The sequence below is a fragment of the Mustela nigripes genome, chromosome 1 (assembly GCF_022355385.1).
Source record: "Mustela nigripes isolate SB6536 chromosome 1, MUSNIG.SB6536, whole genome shotgun sequence".
Taxonomy (NCBI): Eukaryota; Metazoa; Chordata; class Mammalia; order Carnivora; family Mustelidae; genus Mustela; species Mustela nigripes.
Genome location: NC_081557.1, coordinates 59080863 through 59102740, shown reverse-complemented (window position 1 = coordinate 59102740; position 21878 = coordinate 59080863). Strand labels below are relative to the sequence as shown.

General features: G+C 38.7%; 1 protein-coding gene across 15 annotated transcripts in view; it reads left to right on the top strand.

Annotated features, from left to right (window-relative positions):
• Nucleotides 1-21878, top strand: part of DLG2 (discs large MAGUK scaffold protein 2) — a 1549658-nt gene that overhangs the window by 987905 nt on the left and 539875 nt on the right. For all 15 annotated transcript variants that reach the window (XM_059411961.1, XM_059411989.1, XM_059411997.1 and 12 more), the window contains one exon: nucleotides 17217-17386. In XM_059411961.1, coding sequence (XP_059267944.1) covers nucleotides 17217-17386 — 170 coding nt within the window. The remainder of the gene's footprint in view (nucleotides 1-17216; nucleotides 17387-21878) is intronic.

Here is a 21878-nt window from a genome sequence, read left to right as displayed (position 1 = left end):
CAAGTCAACCTCAGGCAAGTGACCTAAAATTAGTCAGTAAACACCCAGGATTTGGGCCCAAATCATTTTTAGTTATACAAGTTAGTCTGGTAGTTAGCACACAGACATCAGGGGCATGATTTAAAATCTACAATACCCTATTACTAATTAAAATGCTGGTATTATTTCCCTTCTACTCCTCCCTCCATTAACTCCTTTAAATATTATAGTCTAATTTAGTAGTAAATTACTAAAGAGAAAAACATGACCATTAGGGGGAGGGGAAAAAAAGCAATTCTTCCTTTCAGAAAACAATGACTTAGAGAAGGAACTATTATCTGGTTCCTTTGTTTATGACTGTACTAAAACACAAATAAACTCTAATATTCATTATCTCAGACATGTATTATTGTCAAAATACATATATATTTTAGAGCTTCATTTAAAGATACTATCTTGACTAATGTGTTGTACGGGGCATTAGAGTACCAGAGCTGCTTTATTGCCATAAACTCATCTCAGCATTCCCGTGTCTCTGGCATTCAGTTAGGGGCATGGAACATGCATATCTGAGCCAAAAAAAAAAAATGTGGGCAGAACGTTTTTGCATGAATGTGGGGAATGGGAAGGGGTAGCCTCAGGACTTTCAGTGTAGTGGGGTGAGAGATCTTGAGTGGGCTTATACCACTGTCATCAACTCCAGTGGCACTCACTGAAGTTGGGAAATTGAGTGAAGTGACAAATATAAGGGGCAAAGCACGACTTGTGACCCACTTGTCCTATAAGTATTTCCTGAGTATTCTGCTATGTATCAGACACTTGGAGCTGGGATAGAGCAGGAAACAGGAAAAGCAGGATGTGTGCTGTCAGTGCTCTCTCACAGGGGACATAGAGTGGAAGCGAGCACTATGACAGGAAAGCACATGCGCTGTTCTGTGACCTGACCTAGCCTAGGGGTATATCCAAGGAAACCTTGCAGAGGGGAGGTATGTAAGCTGAGACGGACAAGGTGAGTGCTAGCAGAGAGAAAAGGGGTGGAGGAGTCTCTGGGCAGAGAGAGTATGTCCAAAGCCTTAAGGCAAGTAGGGGCCAGTCCACTGGGACTAGAGCTGGGAAGTGAAGGTGGACAGACCCGAGATGAAAAGAAAGAGTTGCACCTGAGAAAGCATACTATCATGCCATAGTAATTTTTCCTTATCCCTTGAAAAGCATCACGAAACGTTGAATGTTTCCGTGAGAGAATGGCTGAACTGATTTGTTATTTATAACGATCACCCTGATTGCTGTGGGAGTCTGCCTTGGCTAACAAGAGCACACGCAGGGGGAGCAGCTTGGGGAGCTATTGCATCGTTCAGGTGATGAATGATCGGAGTTTGGACCGAGATGCTGACAAAAAGACTGAGAGAAGTGAGACAGATTCTGAAATAAACTGAAGGTGTAAACTGGGAAAGGCTTAACGACTAATTGGAGTTGGATGTGAGAAGAGGTTGTATTCCCTCTGACAAATCGGCAGTGCCTTCTCTGTCCTGGGCCCCACTTCATGTGCTAGGTGTACAACAGCCTTCACTTCATGATGACCACCCACTAGAATTATTGGAGTGATTCTGAGGTGGGAACATGAGAATTGGTAAAGACTGGTAGAGGATCAATGCTGGAAGATAAGTTTAATAGTTCTTTTTTTGAACAAGATTAGGTTTAAGATGCCTGGGAGGAATTTCCAGTGGATGTATCACGCAGTCAGTCGAACATAGAGTTTGGGAACTCTGAGAGATCTGGCTGGAAGCGTAACTGTGAAACATTGAAGTCAAGGAAATTTAGAGACTTCCTTGAAAATGTATACAATAACAAGAAATACCCCTCCAAGAAGTAGCCTGCCATTTCGCATGGGTTTTTCTTTGCCACTTTTCCACTTATGGTGATTGTTATCCTATTTTACAAAAGAAAGGTATTATGTCCTAACCATCCCAAATCCCACTATGGCTCTATTTGCTATTTAGTGCTATTTTACTACTAATTTAACAGTATTAAATTACTTCTAGGTTTAAAGGAATAATCTGAAATAATGTGGCTCAGATGAGTTAGTCAATGACTTTCATCATTGAAGTTAATGAATAATTAATGGATAATAAATTCTTTAAGTCATGTGGTTTCCCATTCTTTGCTCTTAATGAAATTGAAAAGGAATTATAATCTGACAGATCATTAAAATAGTTTTAATGATAGCTTACAGGATTTGAGGCATTTTACTTAGAAGGAATTCAAAGTTCTCTTTCTATCTCCATCTACTCGTTTTTGTGATCAAGTTTTCTCAGCACTAAGATTTGTAGAAATGAAAAATAGAAATTCTGACTCTTGTTTTATATTAGCCTTAATTTATATTTATCAATGGAAACACGAGGTAATTTTAAAATGCTTCACTTACTCCACGAAGGAATGAAGCCCTAATATGATTGCATTTTTATTGTTTTTAGATAAGCATCTGCCTTCTGCTCAGGTCATGATGCCAGGGTCCTGGGATTGAGACCCACATCAGGCTTCCTGCTAAGTGACAGCCTGCTTCTCCCTTTCCCATTCCCCCTGCTTGTGTACCCCCCCACCAATTTCTCTCTGTCAAACACATAAATAAATAAATCTTTAAAAAATAATTAAAATAACTTAGTCAAAATAATTTTTTGACTTTTAGAGGCTTATATCACAGGAAATTTTTAAAATCATAGGATTTATATTTGTATATGTGTTTTTATTTTATATAAGTATGTTAGGGTGATCTGTATAAGATGTTTGAACATAGAATATATTAGGGTGAATGAAACTGAAATGAAAGCATAAATTCAAGATTAAAAAAAGAAAAGAAAATTTCCAATTCCTCCAAAAGTTCTTGTTAATTTATATTTTAAATTGATGGTCATGGATTTCAAATTGATATATATTTACATTCCACTATATAAATTTGAAATGATGATGTAACCATTGAAAATAAATTTTATAATTCACAATAAACCAGAAATTAAATCCTTTGCTATTATTTAAATTTCCAATGAAAAAATTAGATGTCAACTTAAAACATACAAAAGAGCATAGTTTGTTTTTCCTTTTGTTTTCTAAGTATAAAGGTCAATAGATTGAAAGAGAACTCAAATGAGGAGGTAAAAGGAGGTGATCAGAGTGGTAGGGAGATGGGCAGGAGGGTCAGGCAGGAGAAGAACACTTCAAGGCAGTGGTAGGCAACTGGCTTCAACATTGTCATAAGATAACTAAGATCAGGACTAAAGAGACTGCGTTAGATTTGGCCCAAACCAGATTTGTGAATTTAGTAGGAACATTTTCTGTATTTTTCTTGTTAGGGGCATTGTGAGGAGACAGGATTAAAATGGGGTAAAGAAAGAATGGGAAGGAAGAAATAGAGAATATGTGTAATTAACTCATTTGATAAATTTGATTTGTAAAGAGGAAAGAGGACAGCAGCCAAGAGGTCATGTCAGATTAATGGAAAGATTTTCAAAAGGTAAGAGATATCAGAACATGTTTGAATATTCCAGGACTGGGCGAAGTAGAGAAATGAGATTTAAGGATATAGGATATAAAGAGATTAAATGATCAGGTAAGGTCTTTAAAAAAAAAAAATGAATTGATGGACATTTGGTGTCAGAAGGGACACTTCCTCCACTGCAATAGGAAGAGAGTAGAGGACATGGGCTTACATGTAGTTAAGCATGTAAATCTGGCAGAATCAATGGAGGGATTTCTCATCAGATAGTTTTTCTCTCTTGGAAGCAGGAAGAAAACTTATGCGCTGGAAGTGGCAAAAGAAAAAAAAAAACAGGTTCAGAGATTATCATTGCAGAATAAGGAACAGCCAGCTGACCAGGCGTTTGAGATGATGAATTTATAATGACTCCTGTCACCTACTGATTTTCTCCAGCACTTCAGTGTTCAGAGCTGTGGAAGAGGCAATGGAGGAGACAGAGAGTTGTGCTCAATCAGGTTTAGGGTTTTGGCAGACAGTTGTCATAGAAGAACCAAGTGGTAGCCGCATAAACAGGAGTGATAAATGGCAAGGAAATAAGACCAGCAGCCCTAAGATGAATGTGTAATTTTTATTTCCATTCTTTAAAACTCTTTTAAAAGATTTATTTATTTATTTTAGAGATAGAAAGAGAGTGCAAGCAGAAGGGACAGAGGGAAAGGGAGAGAGAATCTCTAGCAGACTCCAGGCTGAGCATGGAGCCTGACACAGAGCTTGATCTCAGCACCTGGAGATCATGAGTGGAGCAGAAACCAAGAGCTGAACACTTGAACACTGAACACTACATCACCCAGAAGCCCCTTTATTTCCATCTTTTATCTGCTACGTGAATTTGAGTCAGTTATTTAACTTGTCTAAGTCTTAGGTTTTCCCACTTGAAGATGTAGAATTACCCACATGACATATTTCCAGACTTCGAGAATAAAATAGATAATGTTGTTGAAATGTTTTATGAACACTGTTTCTGGAGGTTACTACATTTGTTGTCATAGGAGTCCCATGAAATGTGTAGATCTCTTTTGGATCTCTTTCTGGTCTCCTTTAGAGAGGTCCCCCAATAATGGGTCCATGATTAAAGGAGTGAGACTGATACAAAGCAAAGGTCAAGCAAAGTTTTATTTCACGCCAAGCATCAAGAATCAAACTGACCGGCCAGGACCGTCTCTTACAAAGAGGCGACCCCTCCCTGCCTTACAGACTTTTATACAGCAAACTTTTATAGGGCAAAGACCATGTGGTTGGGCCTGGCCACGCACAGGTGGCCAATGAAATTGTAACACACAGAGAAAGCTGCACAGTCATGCTAGGTCACACAGGCGTGGCCAATTGAATTACAGTTTACCCTATAGTAGCTATTTGAACTAGCCTATCACCTTGGCCAGAATTAGCACCCAAAAGGTGCCCAAAAGGTGGGGCCCACACTCCTTGGTAGCTAGGGAGACAGTATGCATGCCCCACTGATTGGATGTCTCCGCCTCGCCCGACTGGATTCATCCCTGCATTCGGGCTGTTATCTCCACCCTACCTGACCCACCCTTGTATTTGGGCTTTGTTACCTGGGACTGGTTTCCCAGACTTAGGGGAGGCGGGCAGAGTCAGTTTGAGTTTTACTGCATAAATAACATCACTGTTTAACTGGACGGAATCACTCTGGCTATATAGGCCCTTACACTTTATCTTCTGGAAGCTTCTCTTCTCTGCCGCCCTGGTGCCTATGGTCTCCTCTAATAAATTTTTCCATGAAATTACCCCTCATTGTTCCCCTGTTCTTCCTATCTCTAAAATAAAGTCCCATCGTCTACATGGAGAGGCATTCATAATGACAGACAACAATGGACTTATTAGTATTTTAAAAGAGAAAATTATGAATCAGATGAAACCCATTTACTGAAAGAGAGATGATATCTGCAGCAAAGGATCCTATTTGGTGCCTGTAACCCCTTCTGGCTACCATCCTGAGGCCTCTGAGTTTTGCCTCCGTAGCCGAGAACAAGTGTAAGGACTAAGTATACCATTTGCAAACATACCAATTCAACCATTAAATCAACGAGCACTCGTTTGGGTTTTATAGAATCATAGAATAGTACCAGTTTCAAAATGTGTCATGAGTTTTCATCACAACAGTAATTTGAATTTATTTTATGAAATATGATTTAGCCTCAGAAAGAGATGAGGGGTATGGGTATTATGAAATCACATAAACAATAACAGCTGATTATTGTAACTTAGAAAAGGTCAAAAACAGCATCACTAATCATCTACCCTCAAAAATTACTACCTCTAAGCAATTTAGCATTATCTGCTGGATAGGAAATTGCTCACAGCCTTTGCCAGTACTAAATAACTCTGATAATTATGGGTTTAAATTTAAGAAGGGCTTTGAACTAGAACTATCAGAATTCAAATCTGGATAGCAAGATTATGTATACTTTGTTGTTGACAAACCCAATCCAAGTTAGGTAGACCTCCCCTTTATGCGTCCATCCCTTCATTCATTAATCTATTTGCGATTCAGCTGTTTACTGAGTGACTGCTATGAGCTTGGCACTGTCCTAGAGTAAGATGGTCAACAAAACAAGGTTTCTGTTCTAAGGAACTTAAATTTTTGTCTGTTGGTCAGGAAATCAATAAATACACAAAATACCACAAGTAAGAAATGCTATGAAAAGAATGAAGCAGAATGTTGTAGGATGAATTCCTGGTGGCTACTTTCAGTTGGGTGCTCAAGGTAGGCTTCTTGAAGGAGGTGACACTTAAGGTAAGATCTTACTGACAAAAAGGACCTAGCCAAGCCAAGATAAGGGAAAGACTTTCAAAGCTGAAGGAGTACTAAGATGAAGTACCCTAGGGCAGAGATGAGCTAGGTACCTACTAGAAGAAAGTAGGGCCATTGTGGTTAGAATAAAGGGGACGGGGGGGGGGAGGTAGACGATGAGAGCATGGGAAGAAGTGGGAGCCAGGAATGACATAGAAGACTGGTAAAGGGTTTTGATTTTATTTCATGTGATACAGGAAGAGGTTGGAGGACTTCAGGAAACAGTGAGTAACACCATCCAATTCACATTTAAAAATCAGATTCACAGACCTGTACCCCTGGGGATAAAAATATATGTTTATAAAAAATAAAAAATTATATATATAAAAAAAAAATCAGGTACTCTGGCTTGCGTGTAGAGAACAGGAGTGGGAACAGTGAGCCAGCACATCCACGTAGAAGTGTGGTTACTTGGACTGGATGGTAGTAGTGGAGGTGGAGGGAAATGGATGCATTGGGATCTATTTTGCAAGATTGATCTTGATGATAGATTGCAGACACAGGGTATGGGAAGGAGAGGGAACCAGGAAAACTGAGTGGATGGTGGGAGCCCACTGTGAAGAGCTGGGCCAGCCACTGGCAATAAAAAAATAGAGACAAGATATCTTAATTCACAGAGCTTAAATTCTAGTGGGGGAAAATCTAATAGATAAGAAAATAAATAGGGGCGCCTAGGTGGTTCAATCAGTTAAGTGTCCAACTCTTGATTTTGGTGCAAGGTCATGAGATGGAGCCCTGTGTCTCGTGCTTAAGGTTCTTTCCTTTTCCCTCTTCCCCTCCTCCCCGCTGTGTGTGCACACACACTCTCTCTCTCAAGAAAGAAAGAAAGAGAAATAAATGAATTTAGAGAGGTATGTTATTTGCTATTGAACTATACATATGCTGAGAATTGCTTCCCTTTAACAACCAATGAATTTACTTACCATGAAATTTAATATTTACAATTTTAAGAGTCTTCAAAGATGCCAACAATTTCCTCTTAAATATTTTATACACCTTATGGACTGCTGAAATCACTTATCATCAGATAATATGTATTTGCTCTGTAGAAGTGTACAGAACATCAGCTGGTTCATAAGCTAGTGTACACGCGCCATGGGGGAGCATCAGGGGGCACCTCATATATTCCTAGTAAGTGAAGAACAGTGCAAAGTAAGCAGCAAGATTGCAAGCAGTTTGCCACATAGTATATACTCGAATTTTTGCTGAATTCTCTTTCTATGGAAATTAAGCTCCAAAAATTATGACAATCACGACAAAAATAAATGAAAACGTGAAATTAAAACACCAACTCTGAAGTTTGGAAGATGTACTTAAGCTAGAGCTAGTCTTACGTTAAGTGAAACAGGCTGCTGTCCTTATGACATAATTAGGGTCTTCTTGTCAATCTCCTCCTCTCCACCCGCATGTCAGGGGCCATCTGTACCTTTCTCATTCACCACTGTATCTTTGTGCCCACACAGCACCTGGCACTATGTAACAGAAGCTCAGTAAATGTTGGTTGAAGGTGCATCTTTGTGCATATCAGATATATTACATTTCTCAACTAATATTTGAGATCTTATCATTGTGATTACTTGCTCTTTTTATTTGTTTAGACCTTGGCCTCTTCCCGGAATTCTTTTTTTCCTTTTTCCAATGCAAACAGAGTTGTAAATAATAGCTTGTTTCTTCCAGTGATTACATTTGAGTTGATTCTATTTATAGAAGAGAAACAAGATGACATAAGACATAGCCTTCTCATGGGGCAAGGTCCCTGGAGAGGATGAGGAAAACATGGATACTGGCAGCAAAGATGTCATTGACTAACTTCCCTATTTTTAAAATTCATTCATTTATTAATCAAATATATATTCACTGCCTGCTGTGCCAGGCATGATACTAGACACTGAAGATACAAAAAAATGAATTTAAGATAGAATTTCTCTCATGTGACTCATGATTCATAGGTAGATATAAAAGTTTAAACAAAACATTTCCTCTTTTTCCTTACCTCCCTTACTAGATATCCATCAGCATATCTAGTAGGTTCGAATTAGCCCTCTCATCATCGCTCCCCTTCTATCTAATTGCCTCTGCCTGGTTTAACCCAGGCTAACAAATCTTTTATCAGATTATACAATAGCCTCTAACAACAGTCTTTGTTTTCTTCTACCCTAACTCCACCTCTGAAATCTAAGCAAGTCTCCCTACCTCTATATCCTACCTAGAGAGATTCTTCTTCTTCTTCTTTTTTTTTTTTTTCCTAAAATCTATTCTAGCTAAGCACTACAATGGCTTTCTACTGCCTGTAGGTTCAACTCTGATTCCTCAGCAGGTTTTACAAGGTCTGGAAGACTTGGTCTGTGGTCCTCACTTCACCAGCCTAAACTATTCCAGGAACACTTCTCCCTCTATTCATCAGGCCAACTTCTTCTTGTTACCCTGTATCCTATATTGCTCTCACCACAGAACTTAAAATACCAAAATTTAGTAGTTTGTTTTTCTATCTTCCCTGTTGAATCAAAAAGCTACATCAGAATTGGCATTAGTCTTAAAGGATGGGTAAGGTTCTTAGACAAATGTAGAGGCTGGAGGTGGTTATTCAGGCAGAGGGACAGTCCTAGTCTATGAACTTGATGTTTGAAGAAACTGTTAATGACGTAGCAAGAGACAGGGCTGAGGAGGTGAATCACAGCCAGATTATAGAAAGACCTGTTTATTGTGTAAAGGTCTGTGAGCTTTATCCAAAAAGGATTCAGTTTATGTCCCACAGAGCCCCATGAGTAGGCGCTGGCCTATAGAAAGCCTTCACGTCAATTAGAAAAAGATACCCACTTCAGCAGACCCAGGACAGCACCAGGGCATTTGGCTTGGAGAGAGGGCTTGCCTTGGATTTCTTTCGGCACTCGCTAGCTCAGTCATATGCCGTGCCCTCTTTCTGGATCCCTTGGAGCCCTCTGAGAAGTCACAAATGAGGCCTTCCACCACGCTGCACTGTGACACCATTCCCTCCCCAATGCAGAAATTACAGAAACTCTGCTTTTGTTTTATACAATTATACACTATATGGCTTTTGAGAAAGATTTCATTTGAAAAAAGAGCTTCTTGGATTTTTTAAAATCCTTGAAAATCTGTAGGCAGTGGAGAGCAATTAAAAGACTATTAAATAGAAGAATAAAGCAATCAGGTGTGTTTTTAATAATACCATCCTGGCAATAAACTGAAAATGGATTATAGAGAGCAAAGCTGACATGCAGACTGGCAAGAGGTTGATCCCCACCCCCAGAATCCAGGTAATTAATAATAAGAGCCAGATCTTAGATAGGGTAAGTGAAGATAAAGGGAAGACCTTAAACAAACAAACAAAAAGTGACATTTCGATGTGTGGTTGAGAAAGAAGCACTTTCCACTTTGGGTGATGGCATAATTTACCTTGAGAGAGAATAAAAAATAATGGAGAGAGTTGTTCATTGGGAAGAGAGGAGGATAATTTGGCATTCCTCCCCATTTGAGATGCACTCCAGATTTTCATACAGAGATAGATGCCAGGATAAGCTGACCTTGAACTTAGATTTATAGAACACCAGAGCCAGAAGAGAATTTAACATCCCTGAATCCAACTTAACATTGGGGGTTGTTAAATAATGACCTATTTAACTGGAAAGGGGCAGGACCAGGATTAGAATTCACATCTGGTTATAACTCAGTATTCTTCTCAGAATACCACGTTCCTTGTGGTTCTCAACTTTTCGCTGAAAATTTCAATATCATTAAGTCATATTTAATTAGAATGAGAAGATGTATAATTATGAAGTTCATATTATGTTGATTCCTGCTTCTGGGATTGGAACATGTTGCGTAGAGAAAAACAAGAAATCAAATTCAACATTCTTAAATGTATTTCTTAATGTGTATACTCACTTTTAGATTCTGTGGGGGCACCAAGTCTATCTATAGCTTTTTGGTGAGAATCTACCATGTATTTATACTTTACTCATTAGGTGCCATGGAGATTTGATTGATTAGGAAATAGTTTATGAAGCTATGGCTTATAAACATGTCCTGGAATGAGGCTGGTCTTGATTAGGGCTTTGCAAGTCACCATGAAATAAAATGCAGAGATGGGAATGAGCTCATTATCTTCTCAGGACAATGATGATATGAATTAGCTAGAACAGGGGCTTGAGAGGGGTCAGATTTAGAGTCCCTTCAGTAATGTTTATTCATTTGTAAGTGACAGCCTCGTGCCAGACATTGGTAATGCAAAGATAAACAGTTTTTATATGGGTTAAGTAACTCTTGATGAATGTTGAGGGAGAGGAAATGACGATAGAGTTGCTTCCAGAAGCCAAAGCTGGGCTGGTGTGTCTGGATGGAGAGGAGGGGGGGCGACTTAACCTGGCAGTCAGGAAAAGCAGCTAGGAAGCTACTGCACTGACCCAGATGGGAGGTACGAGGACCTCGTTTCATAAACTGATATGCAGTTCAGTCTGCAGAAAGAGTATTCATCTGAATGGGCTAAGTAATTCCCAGTCCTATGATCTCTTCCCTTTGAAATTCCCATTTCATGCCTCTTTTCCATGTTTACCCACTAAGTACCTGGCTCAAGATTTGCTGCTGGCCTCCCTGATTTTCTGGGAAAGTGCCGAAAGACCAATCACTGATGCTGAAATAGCCAATTTCTTCCCCCATTGTGGAAAGCTGTGATCTTTCCCAGATGACAGCTGCAGAGAATCCTGCAAACATTTTATATAAGGGAAATGAAGTGGCAAATACAGAGAAACAGTACATTCACTGTAGGGGATGGCTTCTATGGATCATAAACCAAGTTACTCTTACTCAGAATTAGAGACACAAGATGAAGCCCTATTTTTTAAAGTGTAGAATGAAGTGGCCACCGCTTGGTCTTTGCTAAAGGAAAAGAGTCAGGAAAAGAGTGACAGACAGGAAATGAGTGCTGGAAAATGCCTTACATGTTGCACAGTCTCACACATTGTGGCAGCCCAGGTCTCCTGGTCCAAATGCATTTAGAGACTTCATGATAATGAAAAGCTGCAACACTCAGGGAACTGGCTCTAGAGTCAGCTCAGGACTTTTATCACAATCAATTTGATCTACATAAGATTGAGTATTCCTGTTCGTTTTAGAATGAACCAGATATGAGCCAAGTGAGTGACTATTTAATACATAGCACAATAGTTTTCAGAGTATGGTCCCAGACCAGCATGGCCAACATTACCTAGAAATTTGTTAGAAATATAAGCCTTCTCTCCTGCCCCAGACCTACTGAATCACAGACTCAGAGTGGAGCCCAGAAATCTGTGGTTTACTGAGCTCTCCAAGTAACTAGCGCATGCTAAAGTTTAATAGCCCTTGATCTAGAATTTGTTATTTGCCTTGGCTTTACTGTTGGCCAGTATGATCCTTGACCCCATTGATGGTTACTCAGTAGTTGGGATTGGCCCTTAAATAAGTCCCAAAATTATTTTTAACCGGAAGAATGTGGATAGTAGGGTACATGAGATTTAAGACTATGTAGACATAACTTACTGTCATTATAAACCTCTTTGTGTTTCAGTTTCTGTTGCAAAATATATAAGCATATCCATAAGCATAATATAAGTATAGTTCAGGGCTTTTATAAATACTGTATTTTTAAAAGGACAGGAGACCCACTGAAATTTGAATATAAGACAAACACAAGTACATTTAGTATGTCTCAGACATGTTATAGAATATAGTTATACTAAGAAAAGTGTTTGTTTTCCTGAATTATTATTAGTGTTTCTTGAAAGATCTTATTTATTTATTTATTTATTTATCAGAGAAAGAGACAGAGCCCAAGCAGGGAGAGCAGCAGGAAGAAGGAGAAACAGACCCCCTGCAAGGAGCAAGGAGCCTGATGTGGGACTCGATCTGAGGTCGCTGGGATCATGACCTGAAGCAAAGGCAGACACTTAACCAACCAAGCCACCCAGGCACCCCTATTATTAGTGTTTTATTTGAAAGCCAAATTTAGCTTGATATTTTAAACTTTTTATTTGCTAAATCTGCTAACCCTATTAATATTACCCACTGACTTCCTTGCAGTGGGACATGGGACAAGCCAGTTGAGGTGAGGATTACTTCCTAGAAGACAAGACGAACTTAAGTATTAAAATGAAAATAAGATATAGCTAAAGGAAATAATGCATGTGATCAGTTAAGCACTGATCACAAAGTCTGTCTATATTTGTTAGAAATTTTTGTTGTTTGGGCATTTGGGTCGCTCAGTCAGTTAAGCATCTGCCTTCATCTCGAATCATGATCCCCAGGTCCTGGGATCTAGTTCCATATCAGTCTCCCTGCTCTGCAGTAGAGCGTAAAATTAAAGGGGAATTACATTACTCGTCATCAAATAAGACCTCCTGAAAGCCCTCTTTTTACATTTTTCTTTCTCCAAACCTCATTCACCTCATTTCTTCCTCTCTTTCTCATGGAAGATGTCAGAAACCCTTTCAGTATCCTGATTGTATTGCTCTTCCTTTGTCTCCCTGCTGTATCTTCTTTCTATAGTTACATCTTATCTTTATTAGGCAAATCACTTACTGCCTTTTCATGACTACGATGTTTTACCCTTGTCTGGTGCTATACTGAGGACTTCACATACATTATCCCATCTGATCCATGCAGCAATCTTTTCCCTGTTTCCAGATGAAGAAACTGAGACTGTGAGATGTCATGTGACTTATCCCAAGCCACACTGCTCTTAAGTTCTAGAGGGGGGCCAACATTCCATGTGGATGGGGTATGCCAGGGCTCCCAGGCCTACGTTCTTAGATTCTCGGCCCTGATATATGCCCATTTTAGGACCTGGCATAAAACCCAAAAGCAAAAATACGCTTTTTAAAACACCTGCAATCTCTATGTTCACAAAGAACTAGAGCTGAAACTTTGTTATCTTTCCTTTCAGTTATTTTAAATGCATAACGAACAGGGATGTTTCCATTGTAACACCAGCATTTGGTGCTCATTTATAGTGAATCAACGCTTTAAAAAATGCAGAAAATCACAAAGTTTATTTTCCAACAAAATACTTTAATACCTATGCAAGAGTATATATTTCTTGTTCTTTTAAATTGTGTCTTCAAAGTGGAACAAATAATTTGTCAGGTATTATTTGACTTTTCAGTGATACTGTATCATGTTCCATAATACTTACCTGTTTAATGCAAAATTTAGGTGTGATTCTGTTGACATGTTAATGATAAAATGTCCTTTTTATTTCTAAGACATTTTCTGTAAGGAAAAAAACAGAATTCTGAAGAAAATGAGACAAGAAAAAGATTTAAATTAGGCTTTTAATCTCTTGGATAGTTCCATTTCACAAAATGAATATTGTAGACTTAAATTTGAAACAGCGAGCACTGGAAAATGAAACCATCAACTTAGTTGCATGGCTAGAGAGGAGATGTTTATATAAATGAATTTCTAATACATATCAAGAATGTGATAAAGGCTGTACTTTTTATTGGGGCATAGTATTACTTGAGTCAGAAGCTAGTGATACATTTATATATTTCAAAATGAATGTGGTGGTGACTTGACTCACAAAGGTTATCTACTAGTAGTGAAAGCAAATTAATTTTAAATAACTGAGAAAATAACTATGATCCTCTAGCCAGATGCTATTTCAAGTGAGTGCCCTACTTCAGCTTGATATTCTTTCCTCTATATTTGAGAATTTGAATATACAAACTCTGCCCCTCATCTCTCTCTATCTCTGCCTTTTTTTTTTTTTTTTTAATTTAAAATGATCCATTCTGAGGAACTCTGTATCAGCATAGGCTTTAGAAAAAGGCCAAGTCAGGCTGGAATCATGTCCCTGCCCTCAACACCACTGTGACCTTGTCAGTAAATTTCATCATCCGTAGAATGAGAATCAGTGTTTCAGAAATGGGGGAGGGGGGACTTAAGTGCCAGTGAATAAATGAAGTGGCTAGACCGATAGGGCACATAGCCAGCCCTCTTAAATTTTCCATTTCCATCCTGTTCACCTTCCAGTTCGTCCTTGAGCACAGCATCTTTGACTCATCTTTGATCAATAGCTACAGTATGTACTGTACTCTATAGTCCACACACACACACACACACACACCCAGATGCATTGCCTGTCTGCTTACTCCTCTCATGAACTGTGGGCACACTTACTCTCTTTTCATGGGGGAGTGAGGTTCAAAGAGATGAAGTGACTTGACCGTGGTCACGCAGCTGGGACTCCAGTCCAAGTGTCCTGAAGGCTATTCCAGTGCTCTTTACACTGCGCTGAAGTTGCCTATTTTCTCCACATGTTCAGGAAAAAAAACATGATTTAGGCTGTGATGTCCTCACCCCTGCAATTGACAATTAAGGATTCCACTGTATTCAAAAGGAAAAATTTAGTACAGTTTGACTAGATACAGCATCCAGAATTTTTTTTTTAAATGTCAGCCACTCCCTTCGATGGAAAGCAGTGTTTTAAGATATGATTAATATTCTGAGCATAGGGCGACAGTAAACACTATGTGTTTGCATTATCATGAGATGACAAAATTACCCACTCTCAAAGGACCAGCTGCTGCAGGGCGGCTGGCACCCGTGTTGCCTACATTTTCAAAACTATTTTAATTGGTAATTTTCCATGTTTTTTTTTTTTTTTTTTTTTGGTCAGTCAGAGAGGAAGTGTATGTGTAAACCTAATAAAACTATAGCATGTGTTATGATGAAATGACATCATTGAATCTTAATAAGTGAAATTCAGAAATTCAGAATCTTGAAGCTAATCAGCATTCTCATTGAGACAAGAGTGTCTATAACTTAGCTCCCCAAACAGGTATAGAGAAGTTATGGGGGAAAAAATGATAGAAAAATTCTTCCTATATTTTTTGTATAACATTTTCACTACCATGTTATAAGTTTGAATTGATGTATACAGTATATGTGAAACTGTTTGCAACATTTAGATGTATGTGATCTCTAAGAGGAGAGTGCCCAACTTTGGAAATTGTAAGACCTAGCCAATTGGATATATGACTGGAAATAATATGACTGAAAGATCATATTCAATTTCTACCCAAATTTCTGACAGCTTTAGACAGAGAACTTGATCACTTGGAACAATTCTCATTTCTGTAATGTGGATAATGACTTACTCACAAGATTATGGAAAGGATCTAGTAGTTAAAATTATAAGTCAAAAATTTTTCACTGCTACCAAATATTAGGTGTAATACATACCAGACTCTTTGCTAAAGATTTACATGTACATTATCTCATTTAATCTTCCCCATAAGTCTTTATTGTAGATGTTAGTACTGTATTTATTTATAGATGTGAACACAGGGCCTAAGAAGCTAATTATCAGTGTTTACCAACTTAGGAAATGGAAGGCCTGGTCATTGAACTTAGACTTATTATTTCATTCATTAAAAAATATTTCCTAAGGAGTGATTGTCCTGAGCGAATCAGGCACTGTTGGGAAGAAGGAAATGGGGAATGGAAGACAAAAAAGCAACCAATCATGTTCACTTTACCCTGTCCACTGTGTGGAAAATGCATTAAATGTTGACAAGAGAGGGTCCAGGGGGAGTAGGTAGAAGGCTGTAGAAATAATCCAGGTGGGAGAGGACTTTGACGTCAACCAGGATGGTGGCAGTGCAGATTAAGAAATGTGGACAGATTGCGGATAGACTGCAGGTAGAGACAAACATGTGGTAGTGGGATGAGGAGGTCAAGCAAGAGTAGCCCCTTATTTCTTACTCTGAGTAACATATTAAACTGAGATAGGCAATATTAGAGTGCATATTCAGAGTAAAGGAAGGAAATCTTTCTAGTCTCAAATTTCATACATTTAACCATTATTAAAGTTTTTACTAGTTATCATGAACATAAAAGAGATTTGAAGTCTATGGCTACATAAATATATATTACCTGGACATTTTTATAGAAAAATGAGATGATTCCTCCTGAAGAGAAAATGTCAAAAATTATGTTACCATAATTCTTGGCTTTCAAAGTAAATACCTAAACCAAAGATTACCTGAAATTTTCTTTGAATTTTGTGAAATCTGAACTTCAATATCTATAATATTGTGATATGAATTTGAGGGAGAAAGGGAAAACAAAACAAAACAAAATATGGGAAGACACTTTACCAGAAAGCTAACGCATTTATTTTAGATGATTAGGTCATGTACATATTTTCTTCTTTCTTCATGGTTACATTTTTCAGATTTTCTAAAATGACCATATATTACCTTTATAAGTAGCAAATTAAAAATTTGAGAAAATTCATCTATAAGGTTACATTTGTGATGTCTGTATAATCCATAGTAAGTTCTGAGAACCACTGCAATCATAACCCTAGGCAAACCAGTTAGAAACAATTGAAATATGGGATGCCTCGGTGGCTCAGTCAGTTGAGTGGCTGCCTTGGGCTCAGGTCATGATCCGAGGGTCCTAGGATCAAGTCCCACATTGGGCTTCCTGCTCAGCAGGGAACATGCTTCTCCCTCTGCCTCCCATGCCCTCTGGTTGTGTTTTCTCTCTCACTCTCTGACAAATAAATAAATAAAACCTTTTAAAAAAAAATGATGTAACTGACAGCGGCCTCAAAATATGCAGTCATCCGAACTCACAGTGTGTACCACACGCTTCCTGTCCCAGGGAACCCAAGTGCAAGAGGGGCCTGACCAGTAGTGCAAGTTCATTTGGAAAGCCTGGGAAGGCTGGGGAGTTCAAGGTTTCCTTCATTTGAATTGCTTCTTCCAAACAGAAACATTTTAAAATTGCTTGTACTCTTTGCTTCCTCGCTAATTCAGGTTCACTAACAATGATAATATACTTTAAGAAATCTTCCCAGCCACCCTCACTTTTTCTTCTTACCCTGTCTTCCAGGGTCAATGATTGTATCTTGCGGGTGAATGAGGTCGACGTGTCAGAGGTTTCCCACAGTAAAGCCGTGGAAGCTCTCAAAGAAGCAGGGTCTATTGTTCGCCTGTATGTGCGCAGAAGACGACCCATTCTGGAGACTGTTGTGGAGATCAAACTGTTCAAAGGACCTAAAGGTAATAAAATAAAAAATGACTCACAATGAGACACCTGTGACAAACCATTTGGCCAAAATGGATATGCCATAATCCATCGTCAGCGTACTCTCTTCTCTTAGTTTCTGACATTCAGTCCTCGCCTAGAGATCCGAAATGGTGCAGTAGTGGTTTTTACAGAGGTCAAGGAAATCAATACTCTAAGTAGGAACTCACAGAAAGAAAAGGACAGATTTATATAGGAATGTCCTTATAGGCAGTGTTTTTATAAACCATTGGCGTTTTCTATAAATTTTTAATTTTACTGTATCATTGTGACTTGGCTGGCACATATATTCCTTCTCATTTTTAAGATCTAAATGGTGACTCCTCATTTAGTAAAACAATAATATGAATGATAATAATTAAACTAGTCTATTTCAAAATAACAGTTATTGTATTTTTATAATACTGTTATGATTTGTTTTGATTTGTAATACTTTCATGTGTTACACGCAACAAGTACCACATAATATTTTATACTTGCTATAGTCAAAATAGAAAAAATAGAATAGAAAAAAAATTATTTTTTCTAAATTTTATTTATTTTTTCTAAATGCAAATCTCTCTCTCTTTTTTAAAGATTTTATTTATTTATTTGACAAAGGGAGAGAGTTCACAAGTACAGAGAGGCAGGCAGAGAGAGAGGGGGAAGCAGGCTCCCTGCCGAGCAGAGAGCCCCTTGTGGGGCTCAATCCCAGGACCCTGAGATCATGACCTGAGCTGCAGGCAGAGGCTTAACTCACTGAGCCACCCAGGCACCTCTAAATGCTCTCAGATCTCTTGAGTAATTGCAGTTACTCTGGGGAGTCACAGGAACAGTGAGATGAATTATTACACTAATTTTTAAGAACGATCATTTGGGCTGTGCTCTTCAGAATGATGACATTTAATATTAGCTTAAAAGTATTTCAAATATTTTAAGAAAAATCCAATAATTGGCTTAACAGTTTTTTAAATATTTTTAGAAGATTATGACTAGATAGTTACTGTATTATTTGAGTAAATCATTTCTCTTTCCCTTAAAATCTACTTAATCTCTAATGCTAAATGGGATTAAAAAGGAAGTAAGTACACTGCCTTCTCTAGAAGGTCGTAATGGCTGGTATTTAAGATCTCAGACCCAGGAGTCAGACAGGACTGAGTTTAAAAGCCCGATTCAGCCACTTACCAGCAGAGTGATATTGGTTGGACCAATCCCCTCATTATTAAATGGGGATCATAATGGTAGTATCTGTCCCACAGGGCTTATGAAAATTAAACATTTAACTAAATCTTGCTGGTTGAAAGTGTAGCCTCCAGAGCTAAAGTGCTACCTCTGCAGCGCACTAGCTGTTTGACCTTGAGCAAATTGCTTAACCTCTCTGAGCCTTAATTTTCTCATCTACAAAATGCAGATAATAATAGTAGTTGTTCCTAGAAATGTGAGGATTAGATGAGCCAATTCACTAAACTAATTAGAACAGTGGCTGGCCCTAATTGACTCCCAAACGAATATTACCTGTATATACATGTTATTTGTAGTATGTTTTACTACAAATAGCTTCAAACTTTGCTACAATTGCTTGGTAATGTAATGAAAATATACAAAGATGCCCCATGGGCTAAATTCAAATGGATTAAAATCACATAATTAAATCTGGAGGAAAAAAAAAGGAAGTAAAGTATTTGCATACCACAGTGTCTGATAGTATGAAAGGAAAGACTTTCTAACCTCTACACATTTACTAAAACCCTATTTGCAATGTGCTCTAAAGATAAACAATTTGAACATCACATGATTTCTATAAAAAATATATGCTATTTACAAATAGCAAGCAGGTATTTCTACAATTCAATTAATGGTGATTATTCAGCACCACCCTAAAGCGAACACCAGTTTGAAGCACTCAGCAAAGCATTAGCATCTATTAGCAGGCCTCCTGCTAGCTGAGTCACTAGCTAACTCCCTGACCTCTAGCTGCTCAACAGAGCACTTCAAGGTTCTTGTGAATCCATAGCCAAACCCTTTAATTTTAGCAGGAACAGTTTGGGGGGATCTTTGATGCCAGGGTCCCCTCTGGCTGGTTTATTTCAGTCTGAACTGTTGTCTCCTTTGAGCAGAGAGTAGAGCAGGAATTGCCATAGGACATAAAAAGGGGAAAGTGGGGACAGATGAGTGTAATCCAACAAGAATACCCTGGCAGTAACCCCAAAGTACATGGCAGACGACTGATAGCTTTGGTTTACTGAGGCATAAAAAACTAGGACGTTATCAGAACTTAACCTCACCTCCCAGGAAGCAGGAACTGCCATATCCCTAAAGAGGGGTGTGGACCTGTTAGTCCTGTTGGGATTACATTGAGTCAGTCATACATTTTTATACTGTCACCATCCAAAGGTCACTGATGGGGATTTGTTTTTCTATAAGTTTATTGACACACAAGGAAAGAAAAGGTGTTAGTTATTGTTTAAATTACTAATGCATTTCCCAGTGCCTTAAACATGGGAAGTGCTGAATTAGTAAGTTGAATAATTAAATTAGATTCTGCACTAAATATGATGGTACCTTACAATATTAACTTTACTGGGTGCCTGGGTGGCTCAGTGGGTTAAGCCGCTGCATTCGGCTCAGGTCGTGATCTCAGGGTCCTGGGATCGAGTCCCGCATCGGGCTCTCTGCTCAGCAGGGAGCCTGCTTCCTCCTCTCTCTCTCTCTGTCTGCCTCTCTGCCTACTTGTGATGTCTCTCTGTCAAATAAATAAATAAATAAAATCTTTAAAAAAAAATATTAACTTTACTTAGCACCTCTTAATTCATAGTTTTTGAATGGCAAGATATTTAAAATAAATTTTGGGGGATGCCTGGGTGGTTCAATCAGGTAAGCATCTGCCTTCCACTCAGGTCATGATCCCGGGGTCCTGGAACCAAGTCCCACATAGGGCCCTTTGCTCAACAGGGAGCGTGCTTCTCCCTCTGTCTGCAGCTCCCCCTGCTTTAGCTCGCTTTCTCTTTCTCTGGAAAACAAATAAACAAATAAGTAAGTAAATAAAGTCTTTTAAAAAACTAAATAAATTTCTACTAGTTCCTACTGTGGAAGCCGTAGTGCTCCCCAGGGGAAAAAGATAATTCAGATGTGATTCTGATGGAAGAATCAGAAAGTTCTCATGGGCAAGAAAAACATAAAGTCAACTAACTTTAATGCAAGGCAAAATGAAATCAGCTCTGTGATGGAATATGTGTCATGATTCATCTTGACCAGGAAAGCCAAAATGCTCCAGAATATTTAAAATTTTAGCATATGCTCACAGGTCCTTATGGACCCTTTGTTGAGGACATGGGCATTCTCTATAGTCCATCAACTCTCTAGCTAACTGGGCTAACTAACCTCGATCACGCATGTGCAATACAGAGCTAACCAGACATCTTCATCAATTTAGTCCTTCAATGACTCAAGGAATATTAAGTATTTATTATGTTCCTGGCACAGAGGCTGACAATGGAGATTCATGGAAAAAGTAGAGATAGTTCTTGCTCAAGGAGATATTAGCCTAATGTAGAAAATACCCATGATGTATATTGGGAAACACACTAGCTCGAATGAGCATAAAAGATTATAAAGTGGCCAATCAAATAGAGGGTCAAAGAAGACTTCTTTAAGGAAGTGCCACTTAAGCTAAACCTTGAAAGAAAAAGAAAAGTAGAAGTAAGCTAGATAAAGGGTAGAGAAGAGCATTCAGACAGGAGTAAAAGCATGTGTGTATGAAGGCCCTAAAGTAGAAAATATCTAGATAAGGAAGTCCACTGTGACTGGTGTTTGATGAGAGGATAGTGAATGACATTAAATGATACTGTCACGGTAAGTGGTACCCGATCACCCAAAGGCTCGTTGACCACATTTAAGATATGTTATTTTATTTCAAGATAAAGCAGCAAGAAGTTACTGCACAGTTTTCAGCATGGGAGTGACATGATCAAAATAGTAATTTTTAGAAGATCATTTGGTGGCTGTGAAGAAAATGCATTGAAGGGGCATGAGTGGGAGCAGAGATCTGTTAGGGGTTACTTGCAGAAGGTCAAGAAAAATGGATGGAGTCCATCTAAATGTCAGAAATATAATTTTTTTAAAGATCTTATTTATTTGTCAGAGAGAGAGAGAAAGAGCACAAGCAGGGGGAGCTGCAGGCAGAGGGAGAAGCAGCTTCCTTGCTGAGCAAAGAGCCCTATGTAGGACTCAATCCCAAGACCCCAGGATCATGACCTGAGCCAAAGGCAGACACTTAACTGATGGAGCCATCCAGGCATCCCTCAGAGATATAATTGATGCCACTTATTGATTTTGATGGGGACTATGTCCAAGGATAAGGCACAGTTTTCTAAAGGAGCAATTGAATGTGTTAGGATACCATCTATGAGACTGGGAAGACTGGGGAGGAGCCCCTGTGGGGAGATTAGGAATTCACTTTTGAACATGTTGAAAGACTGTGATGCATTT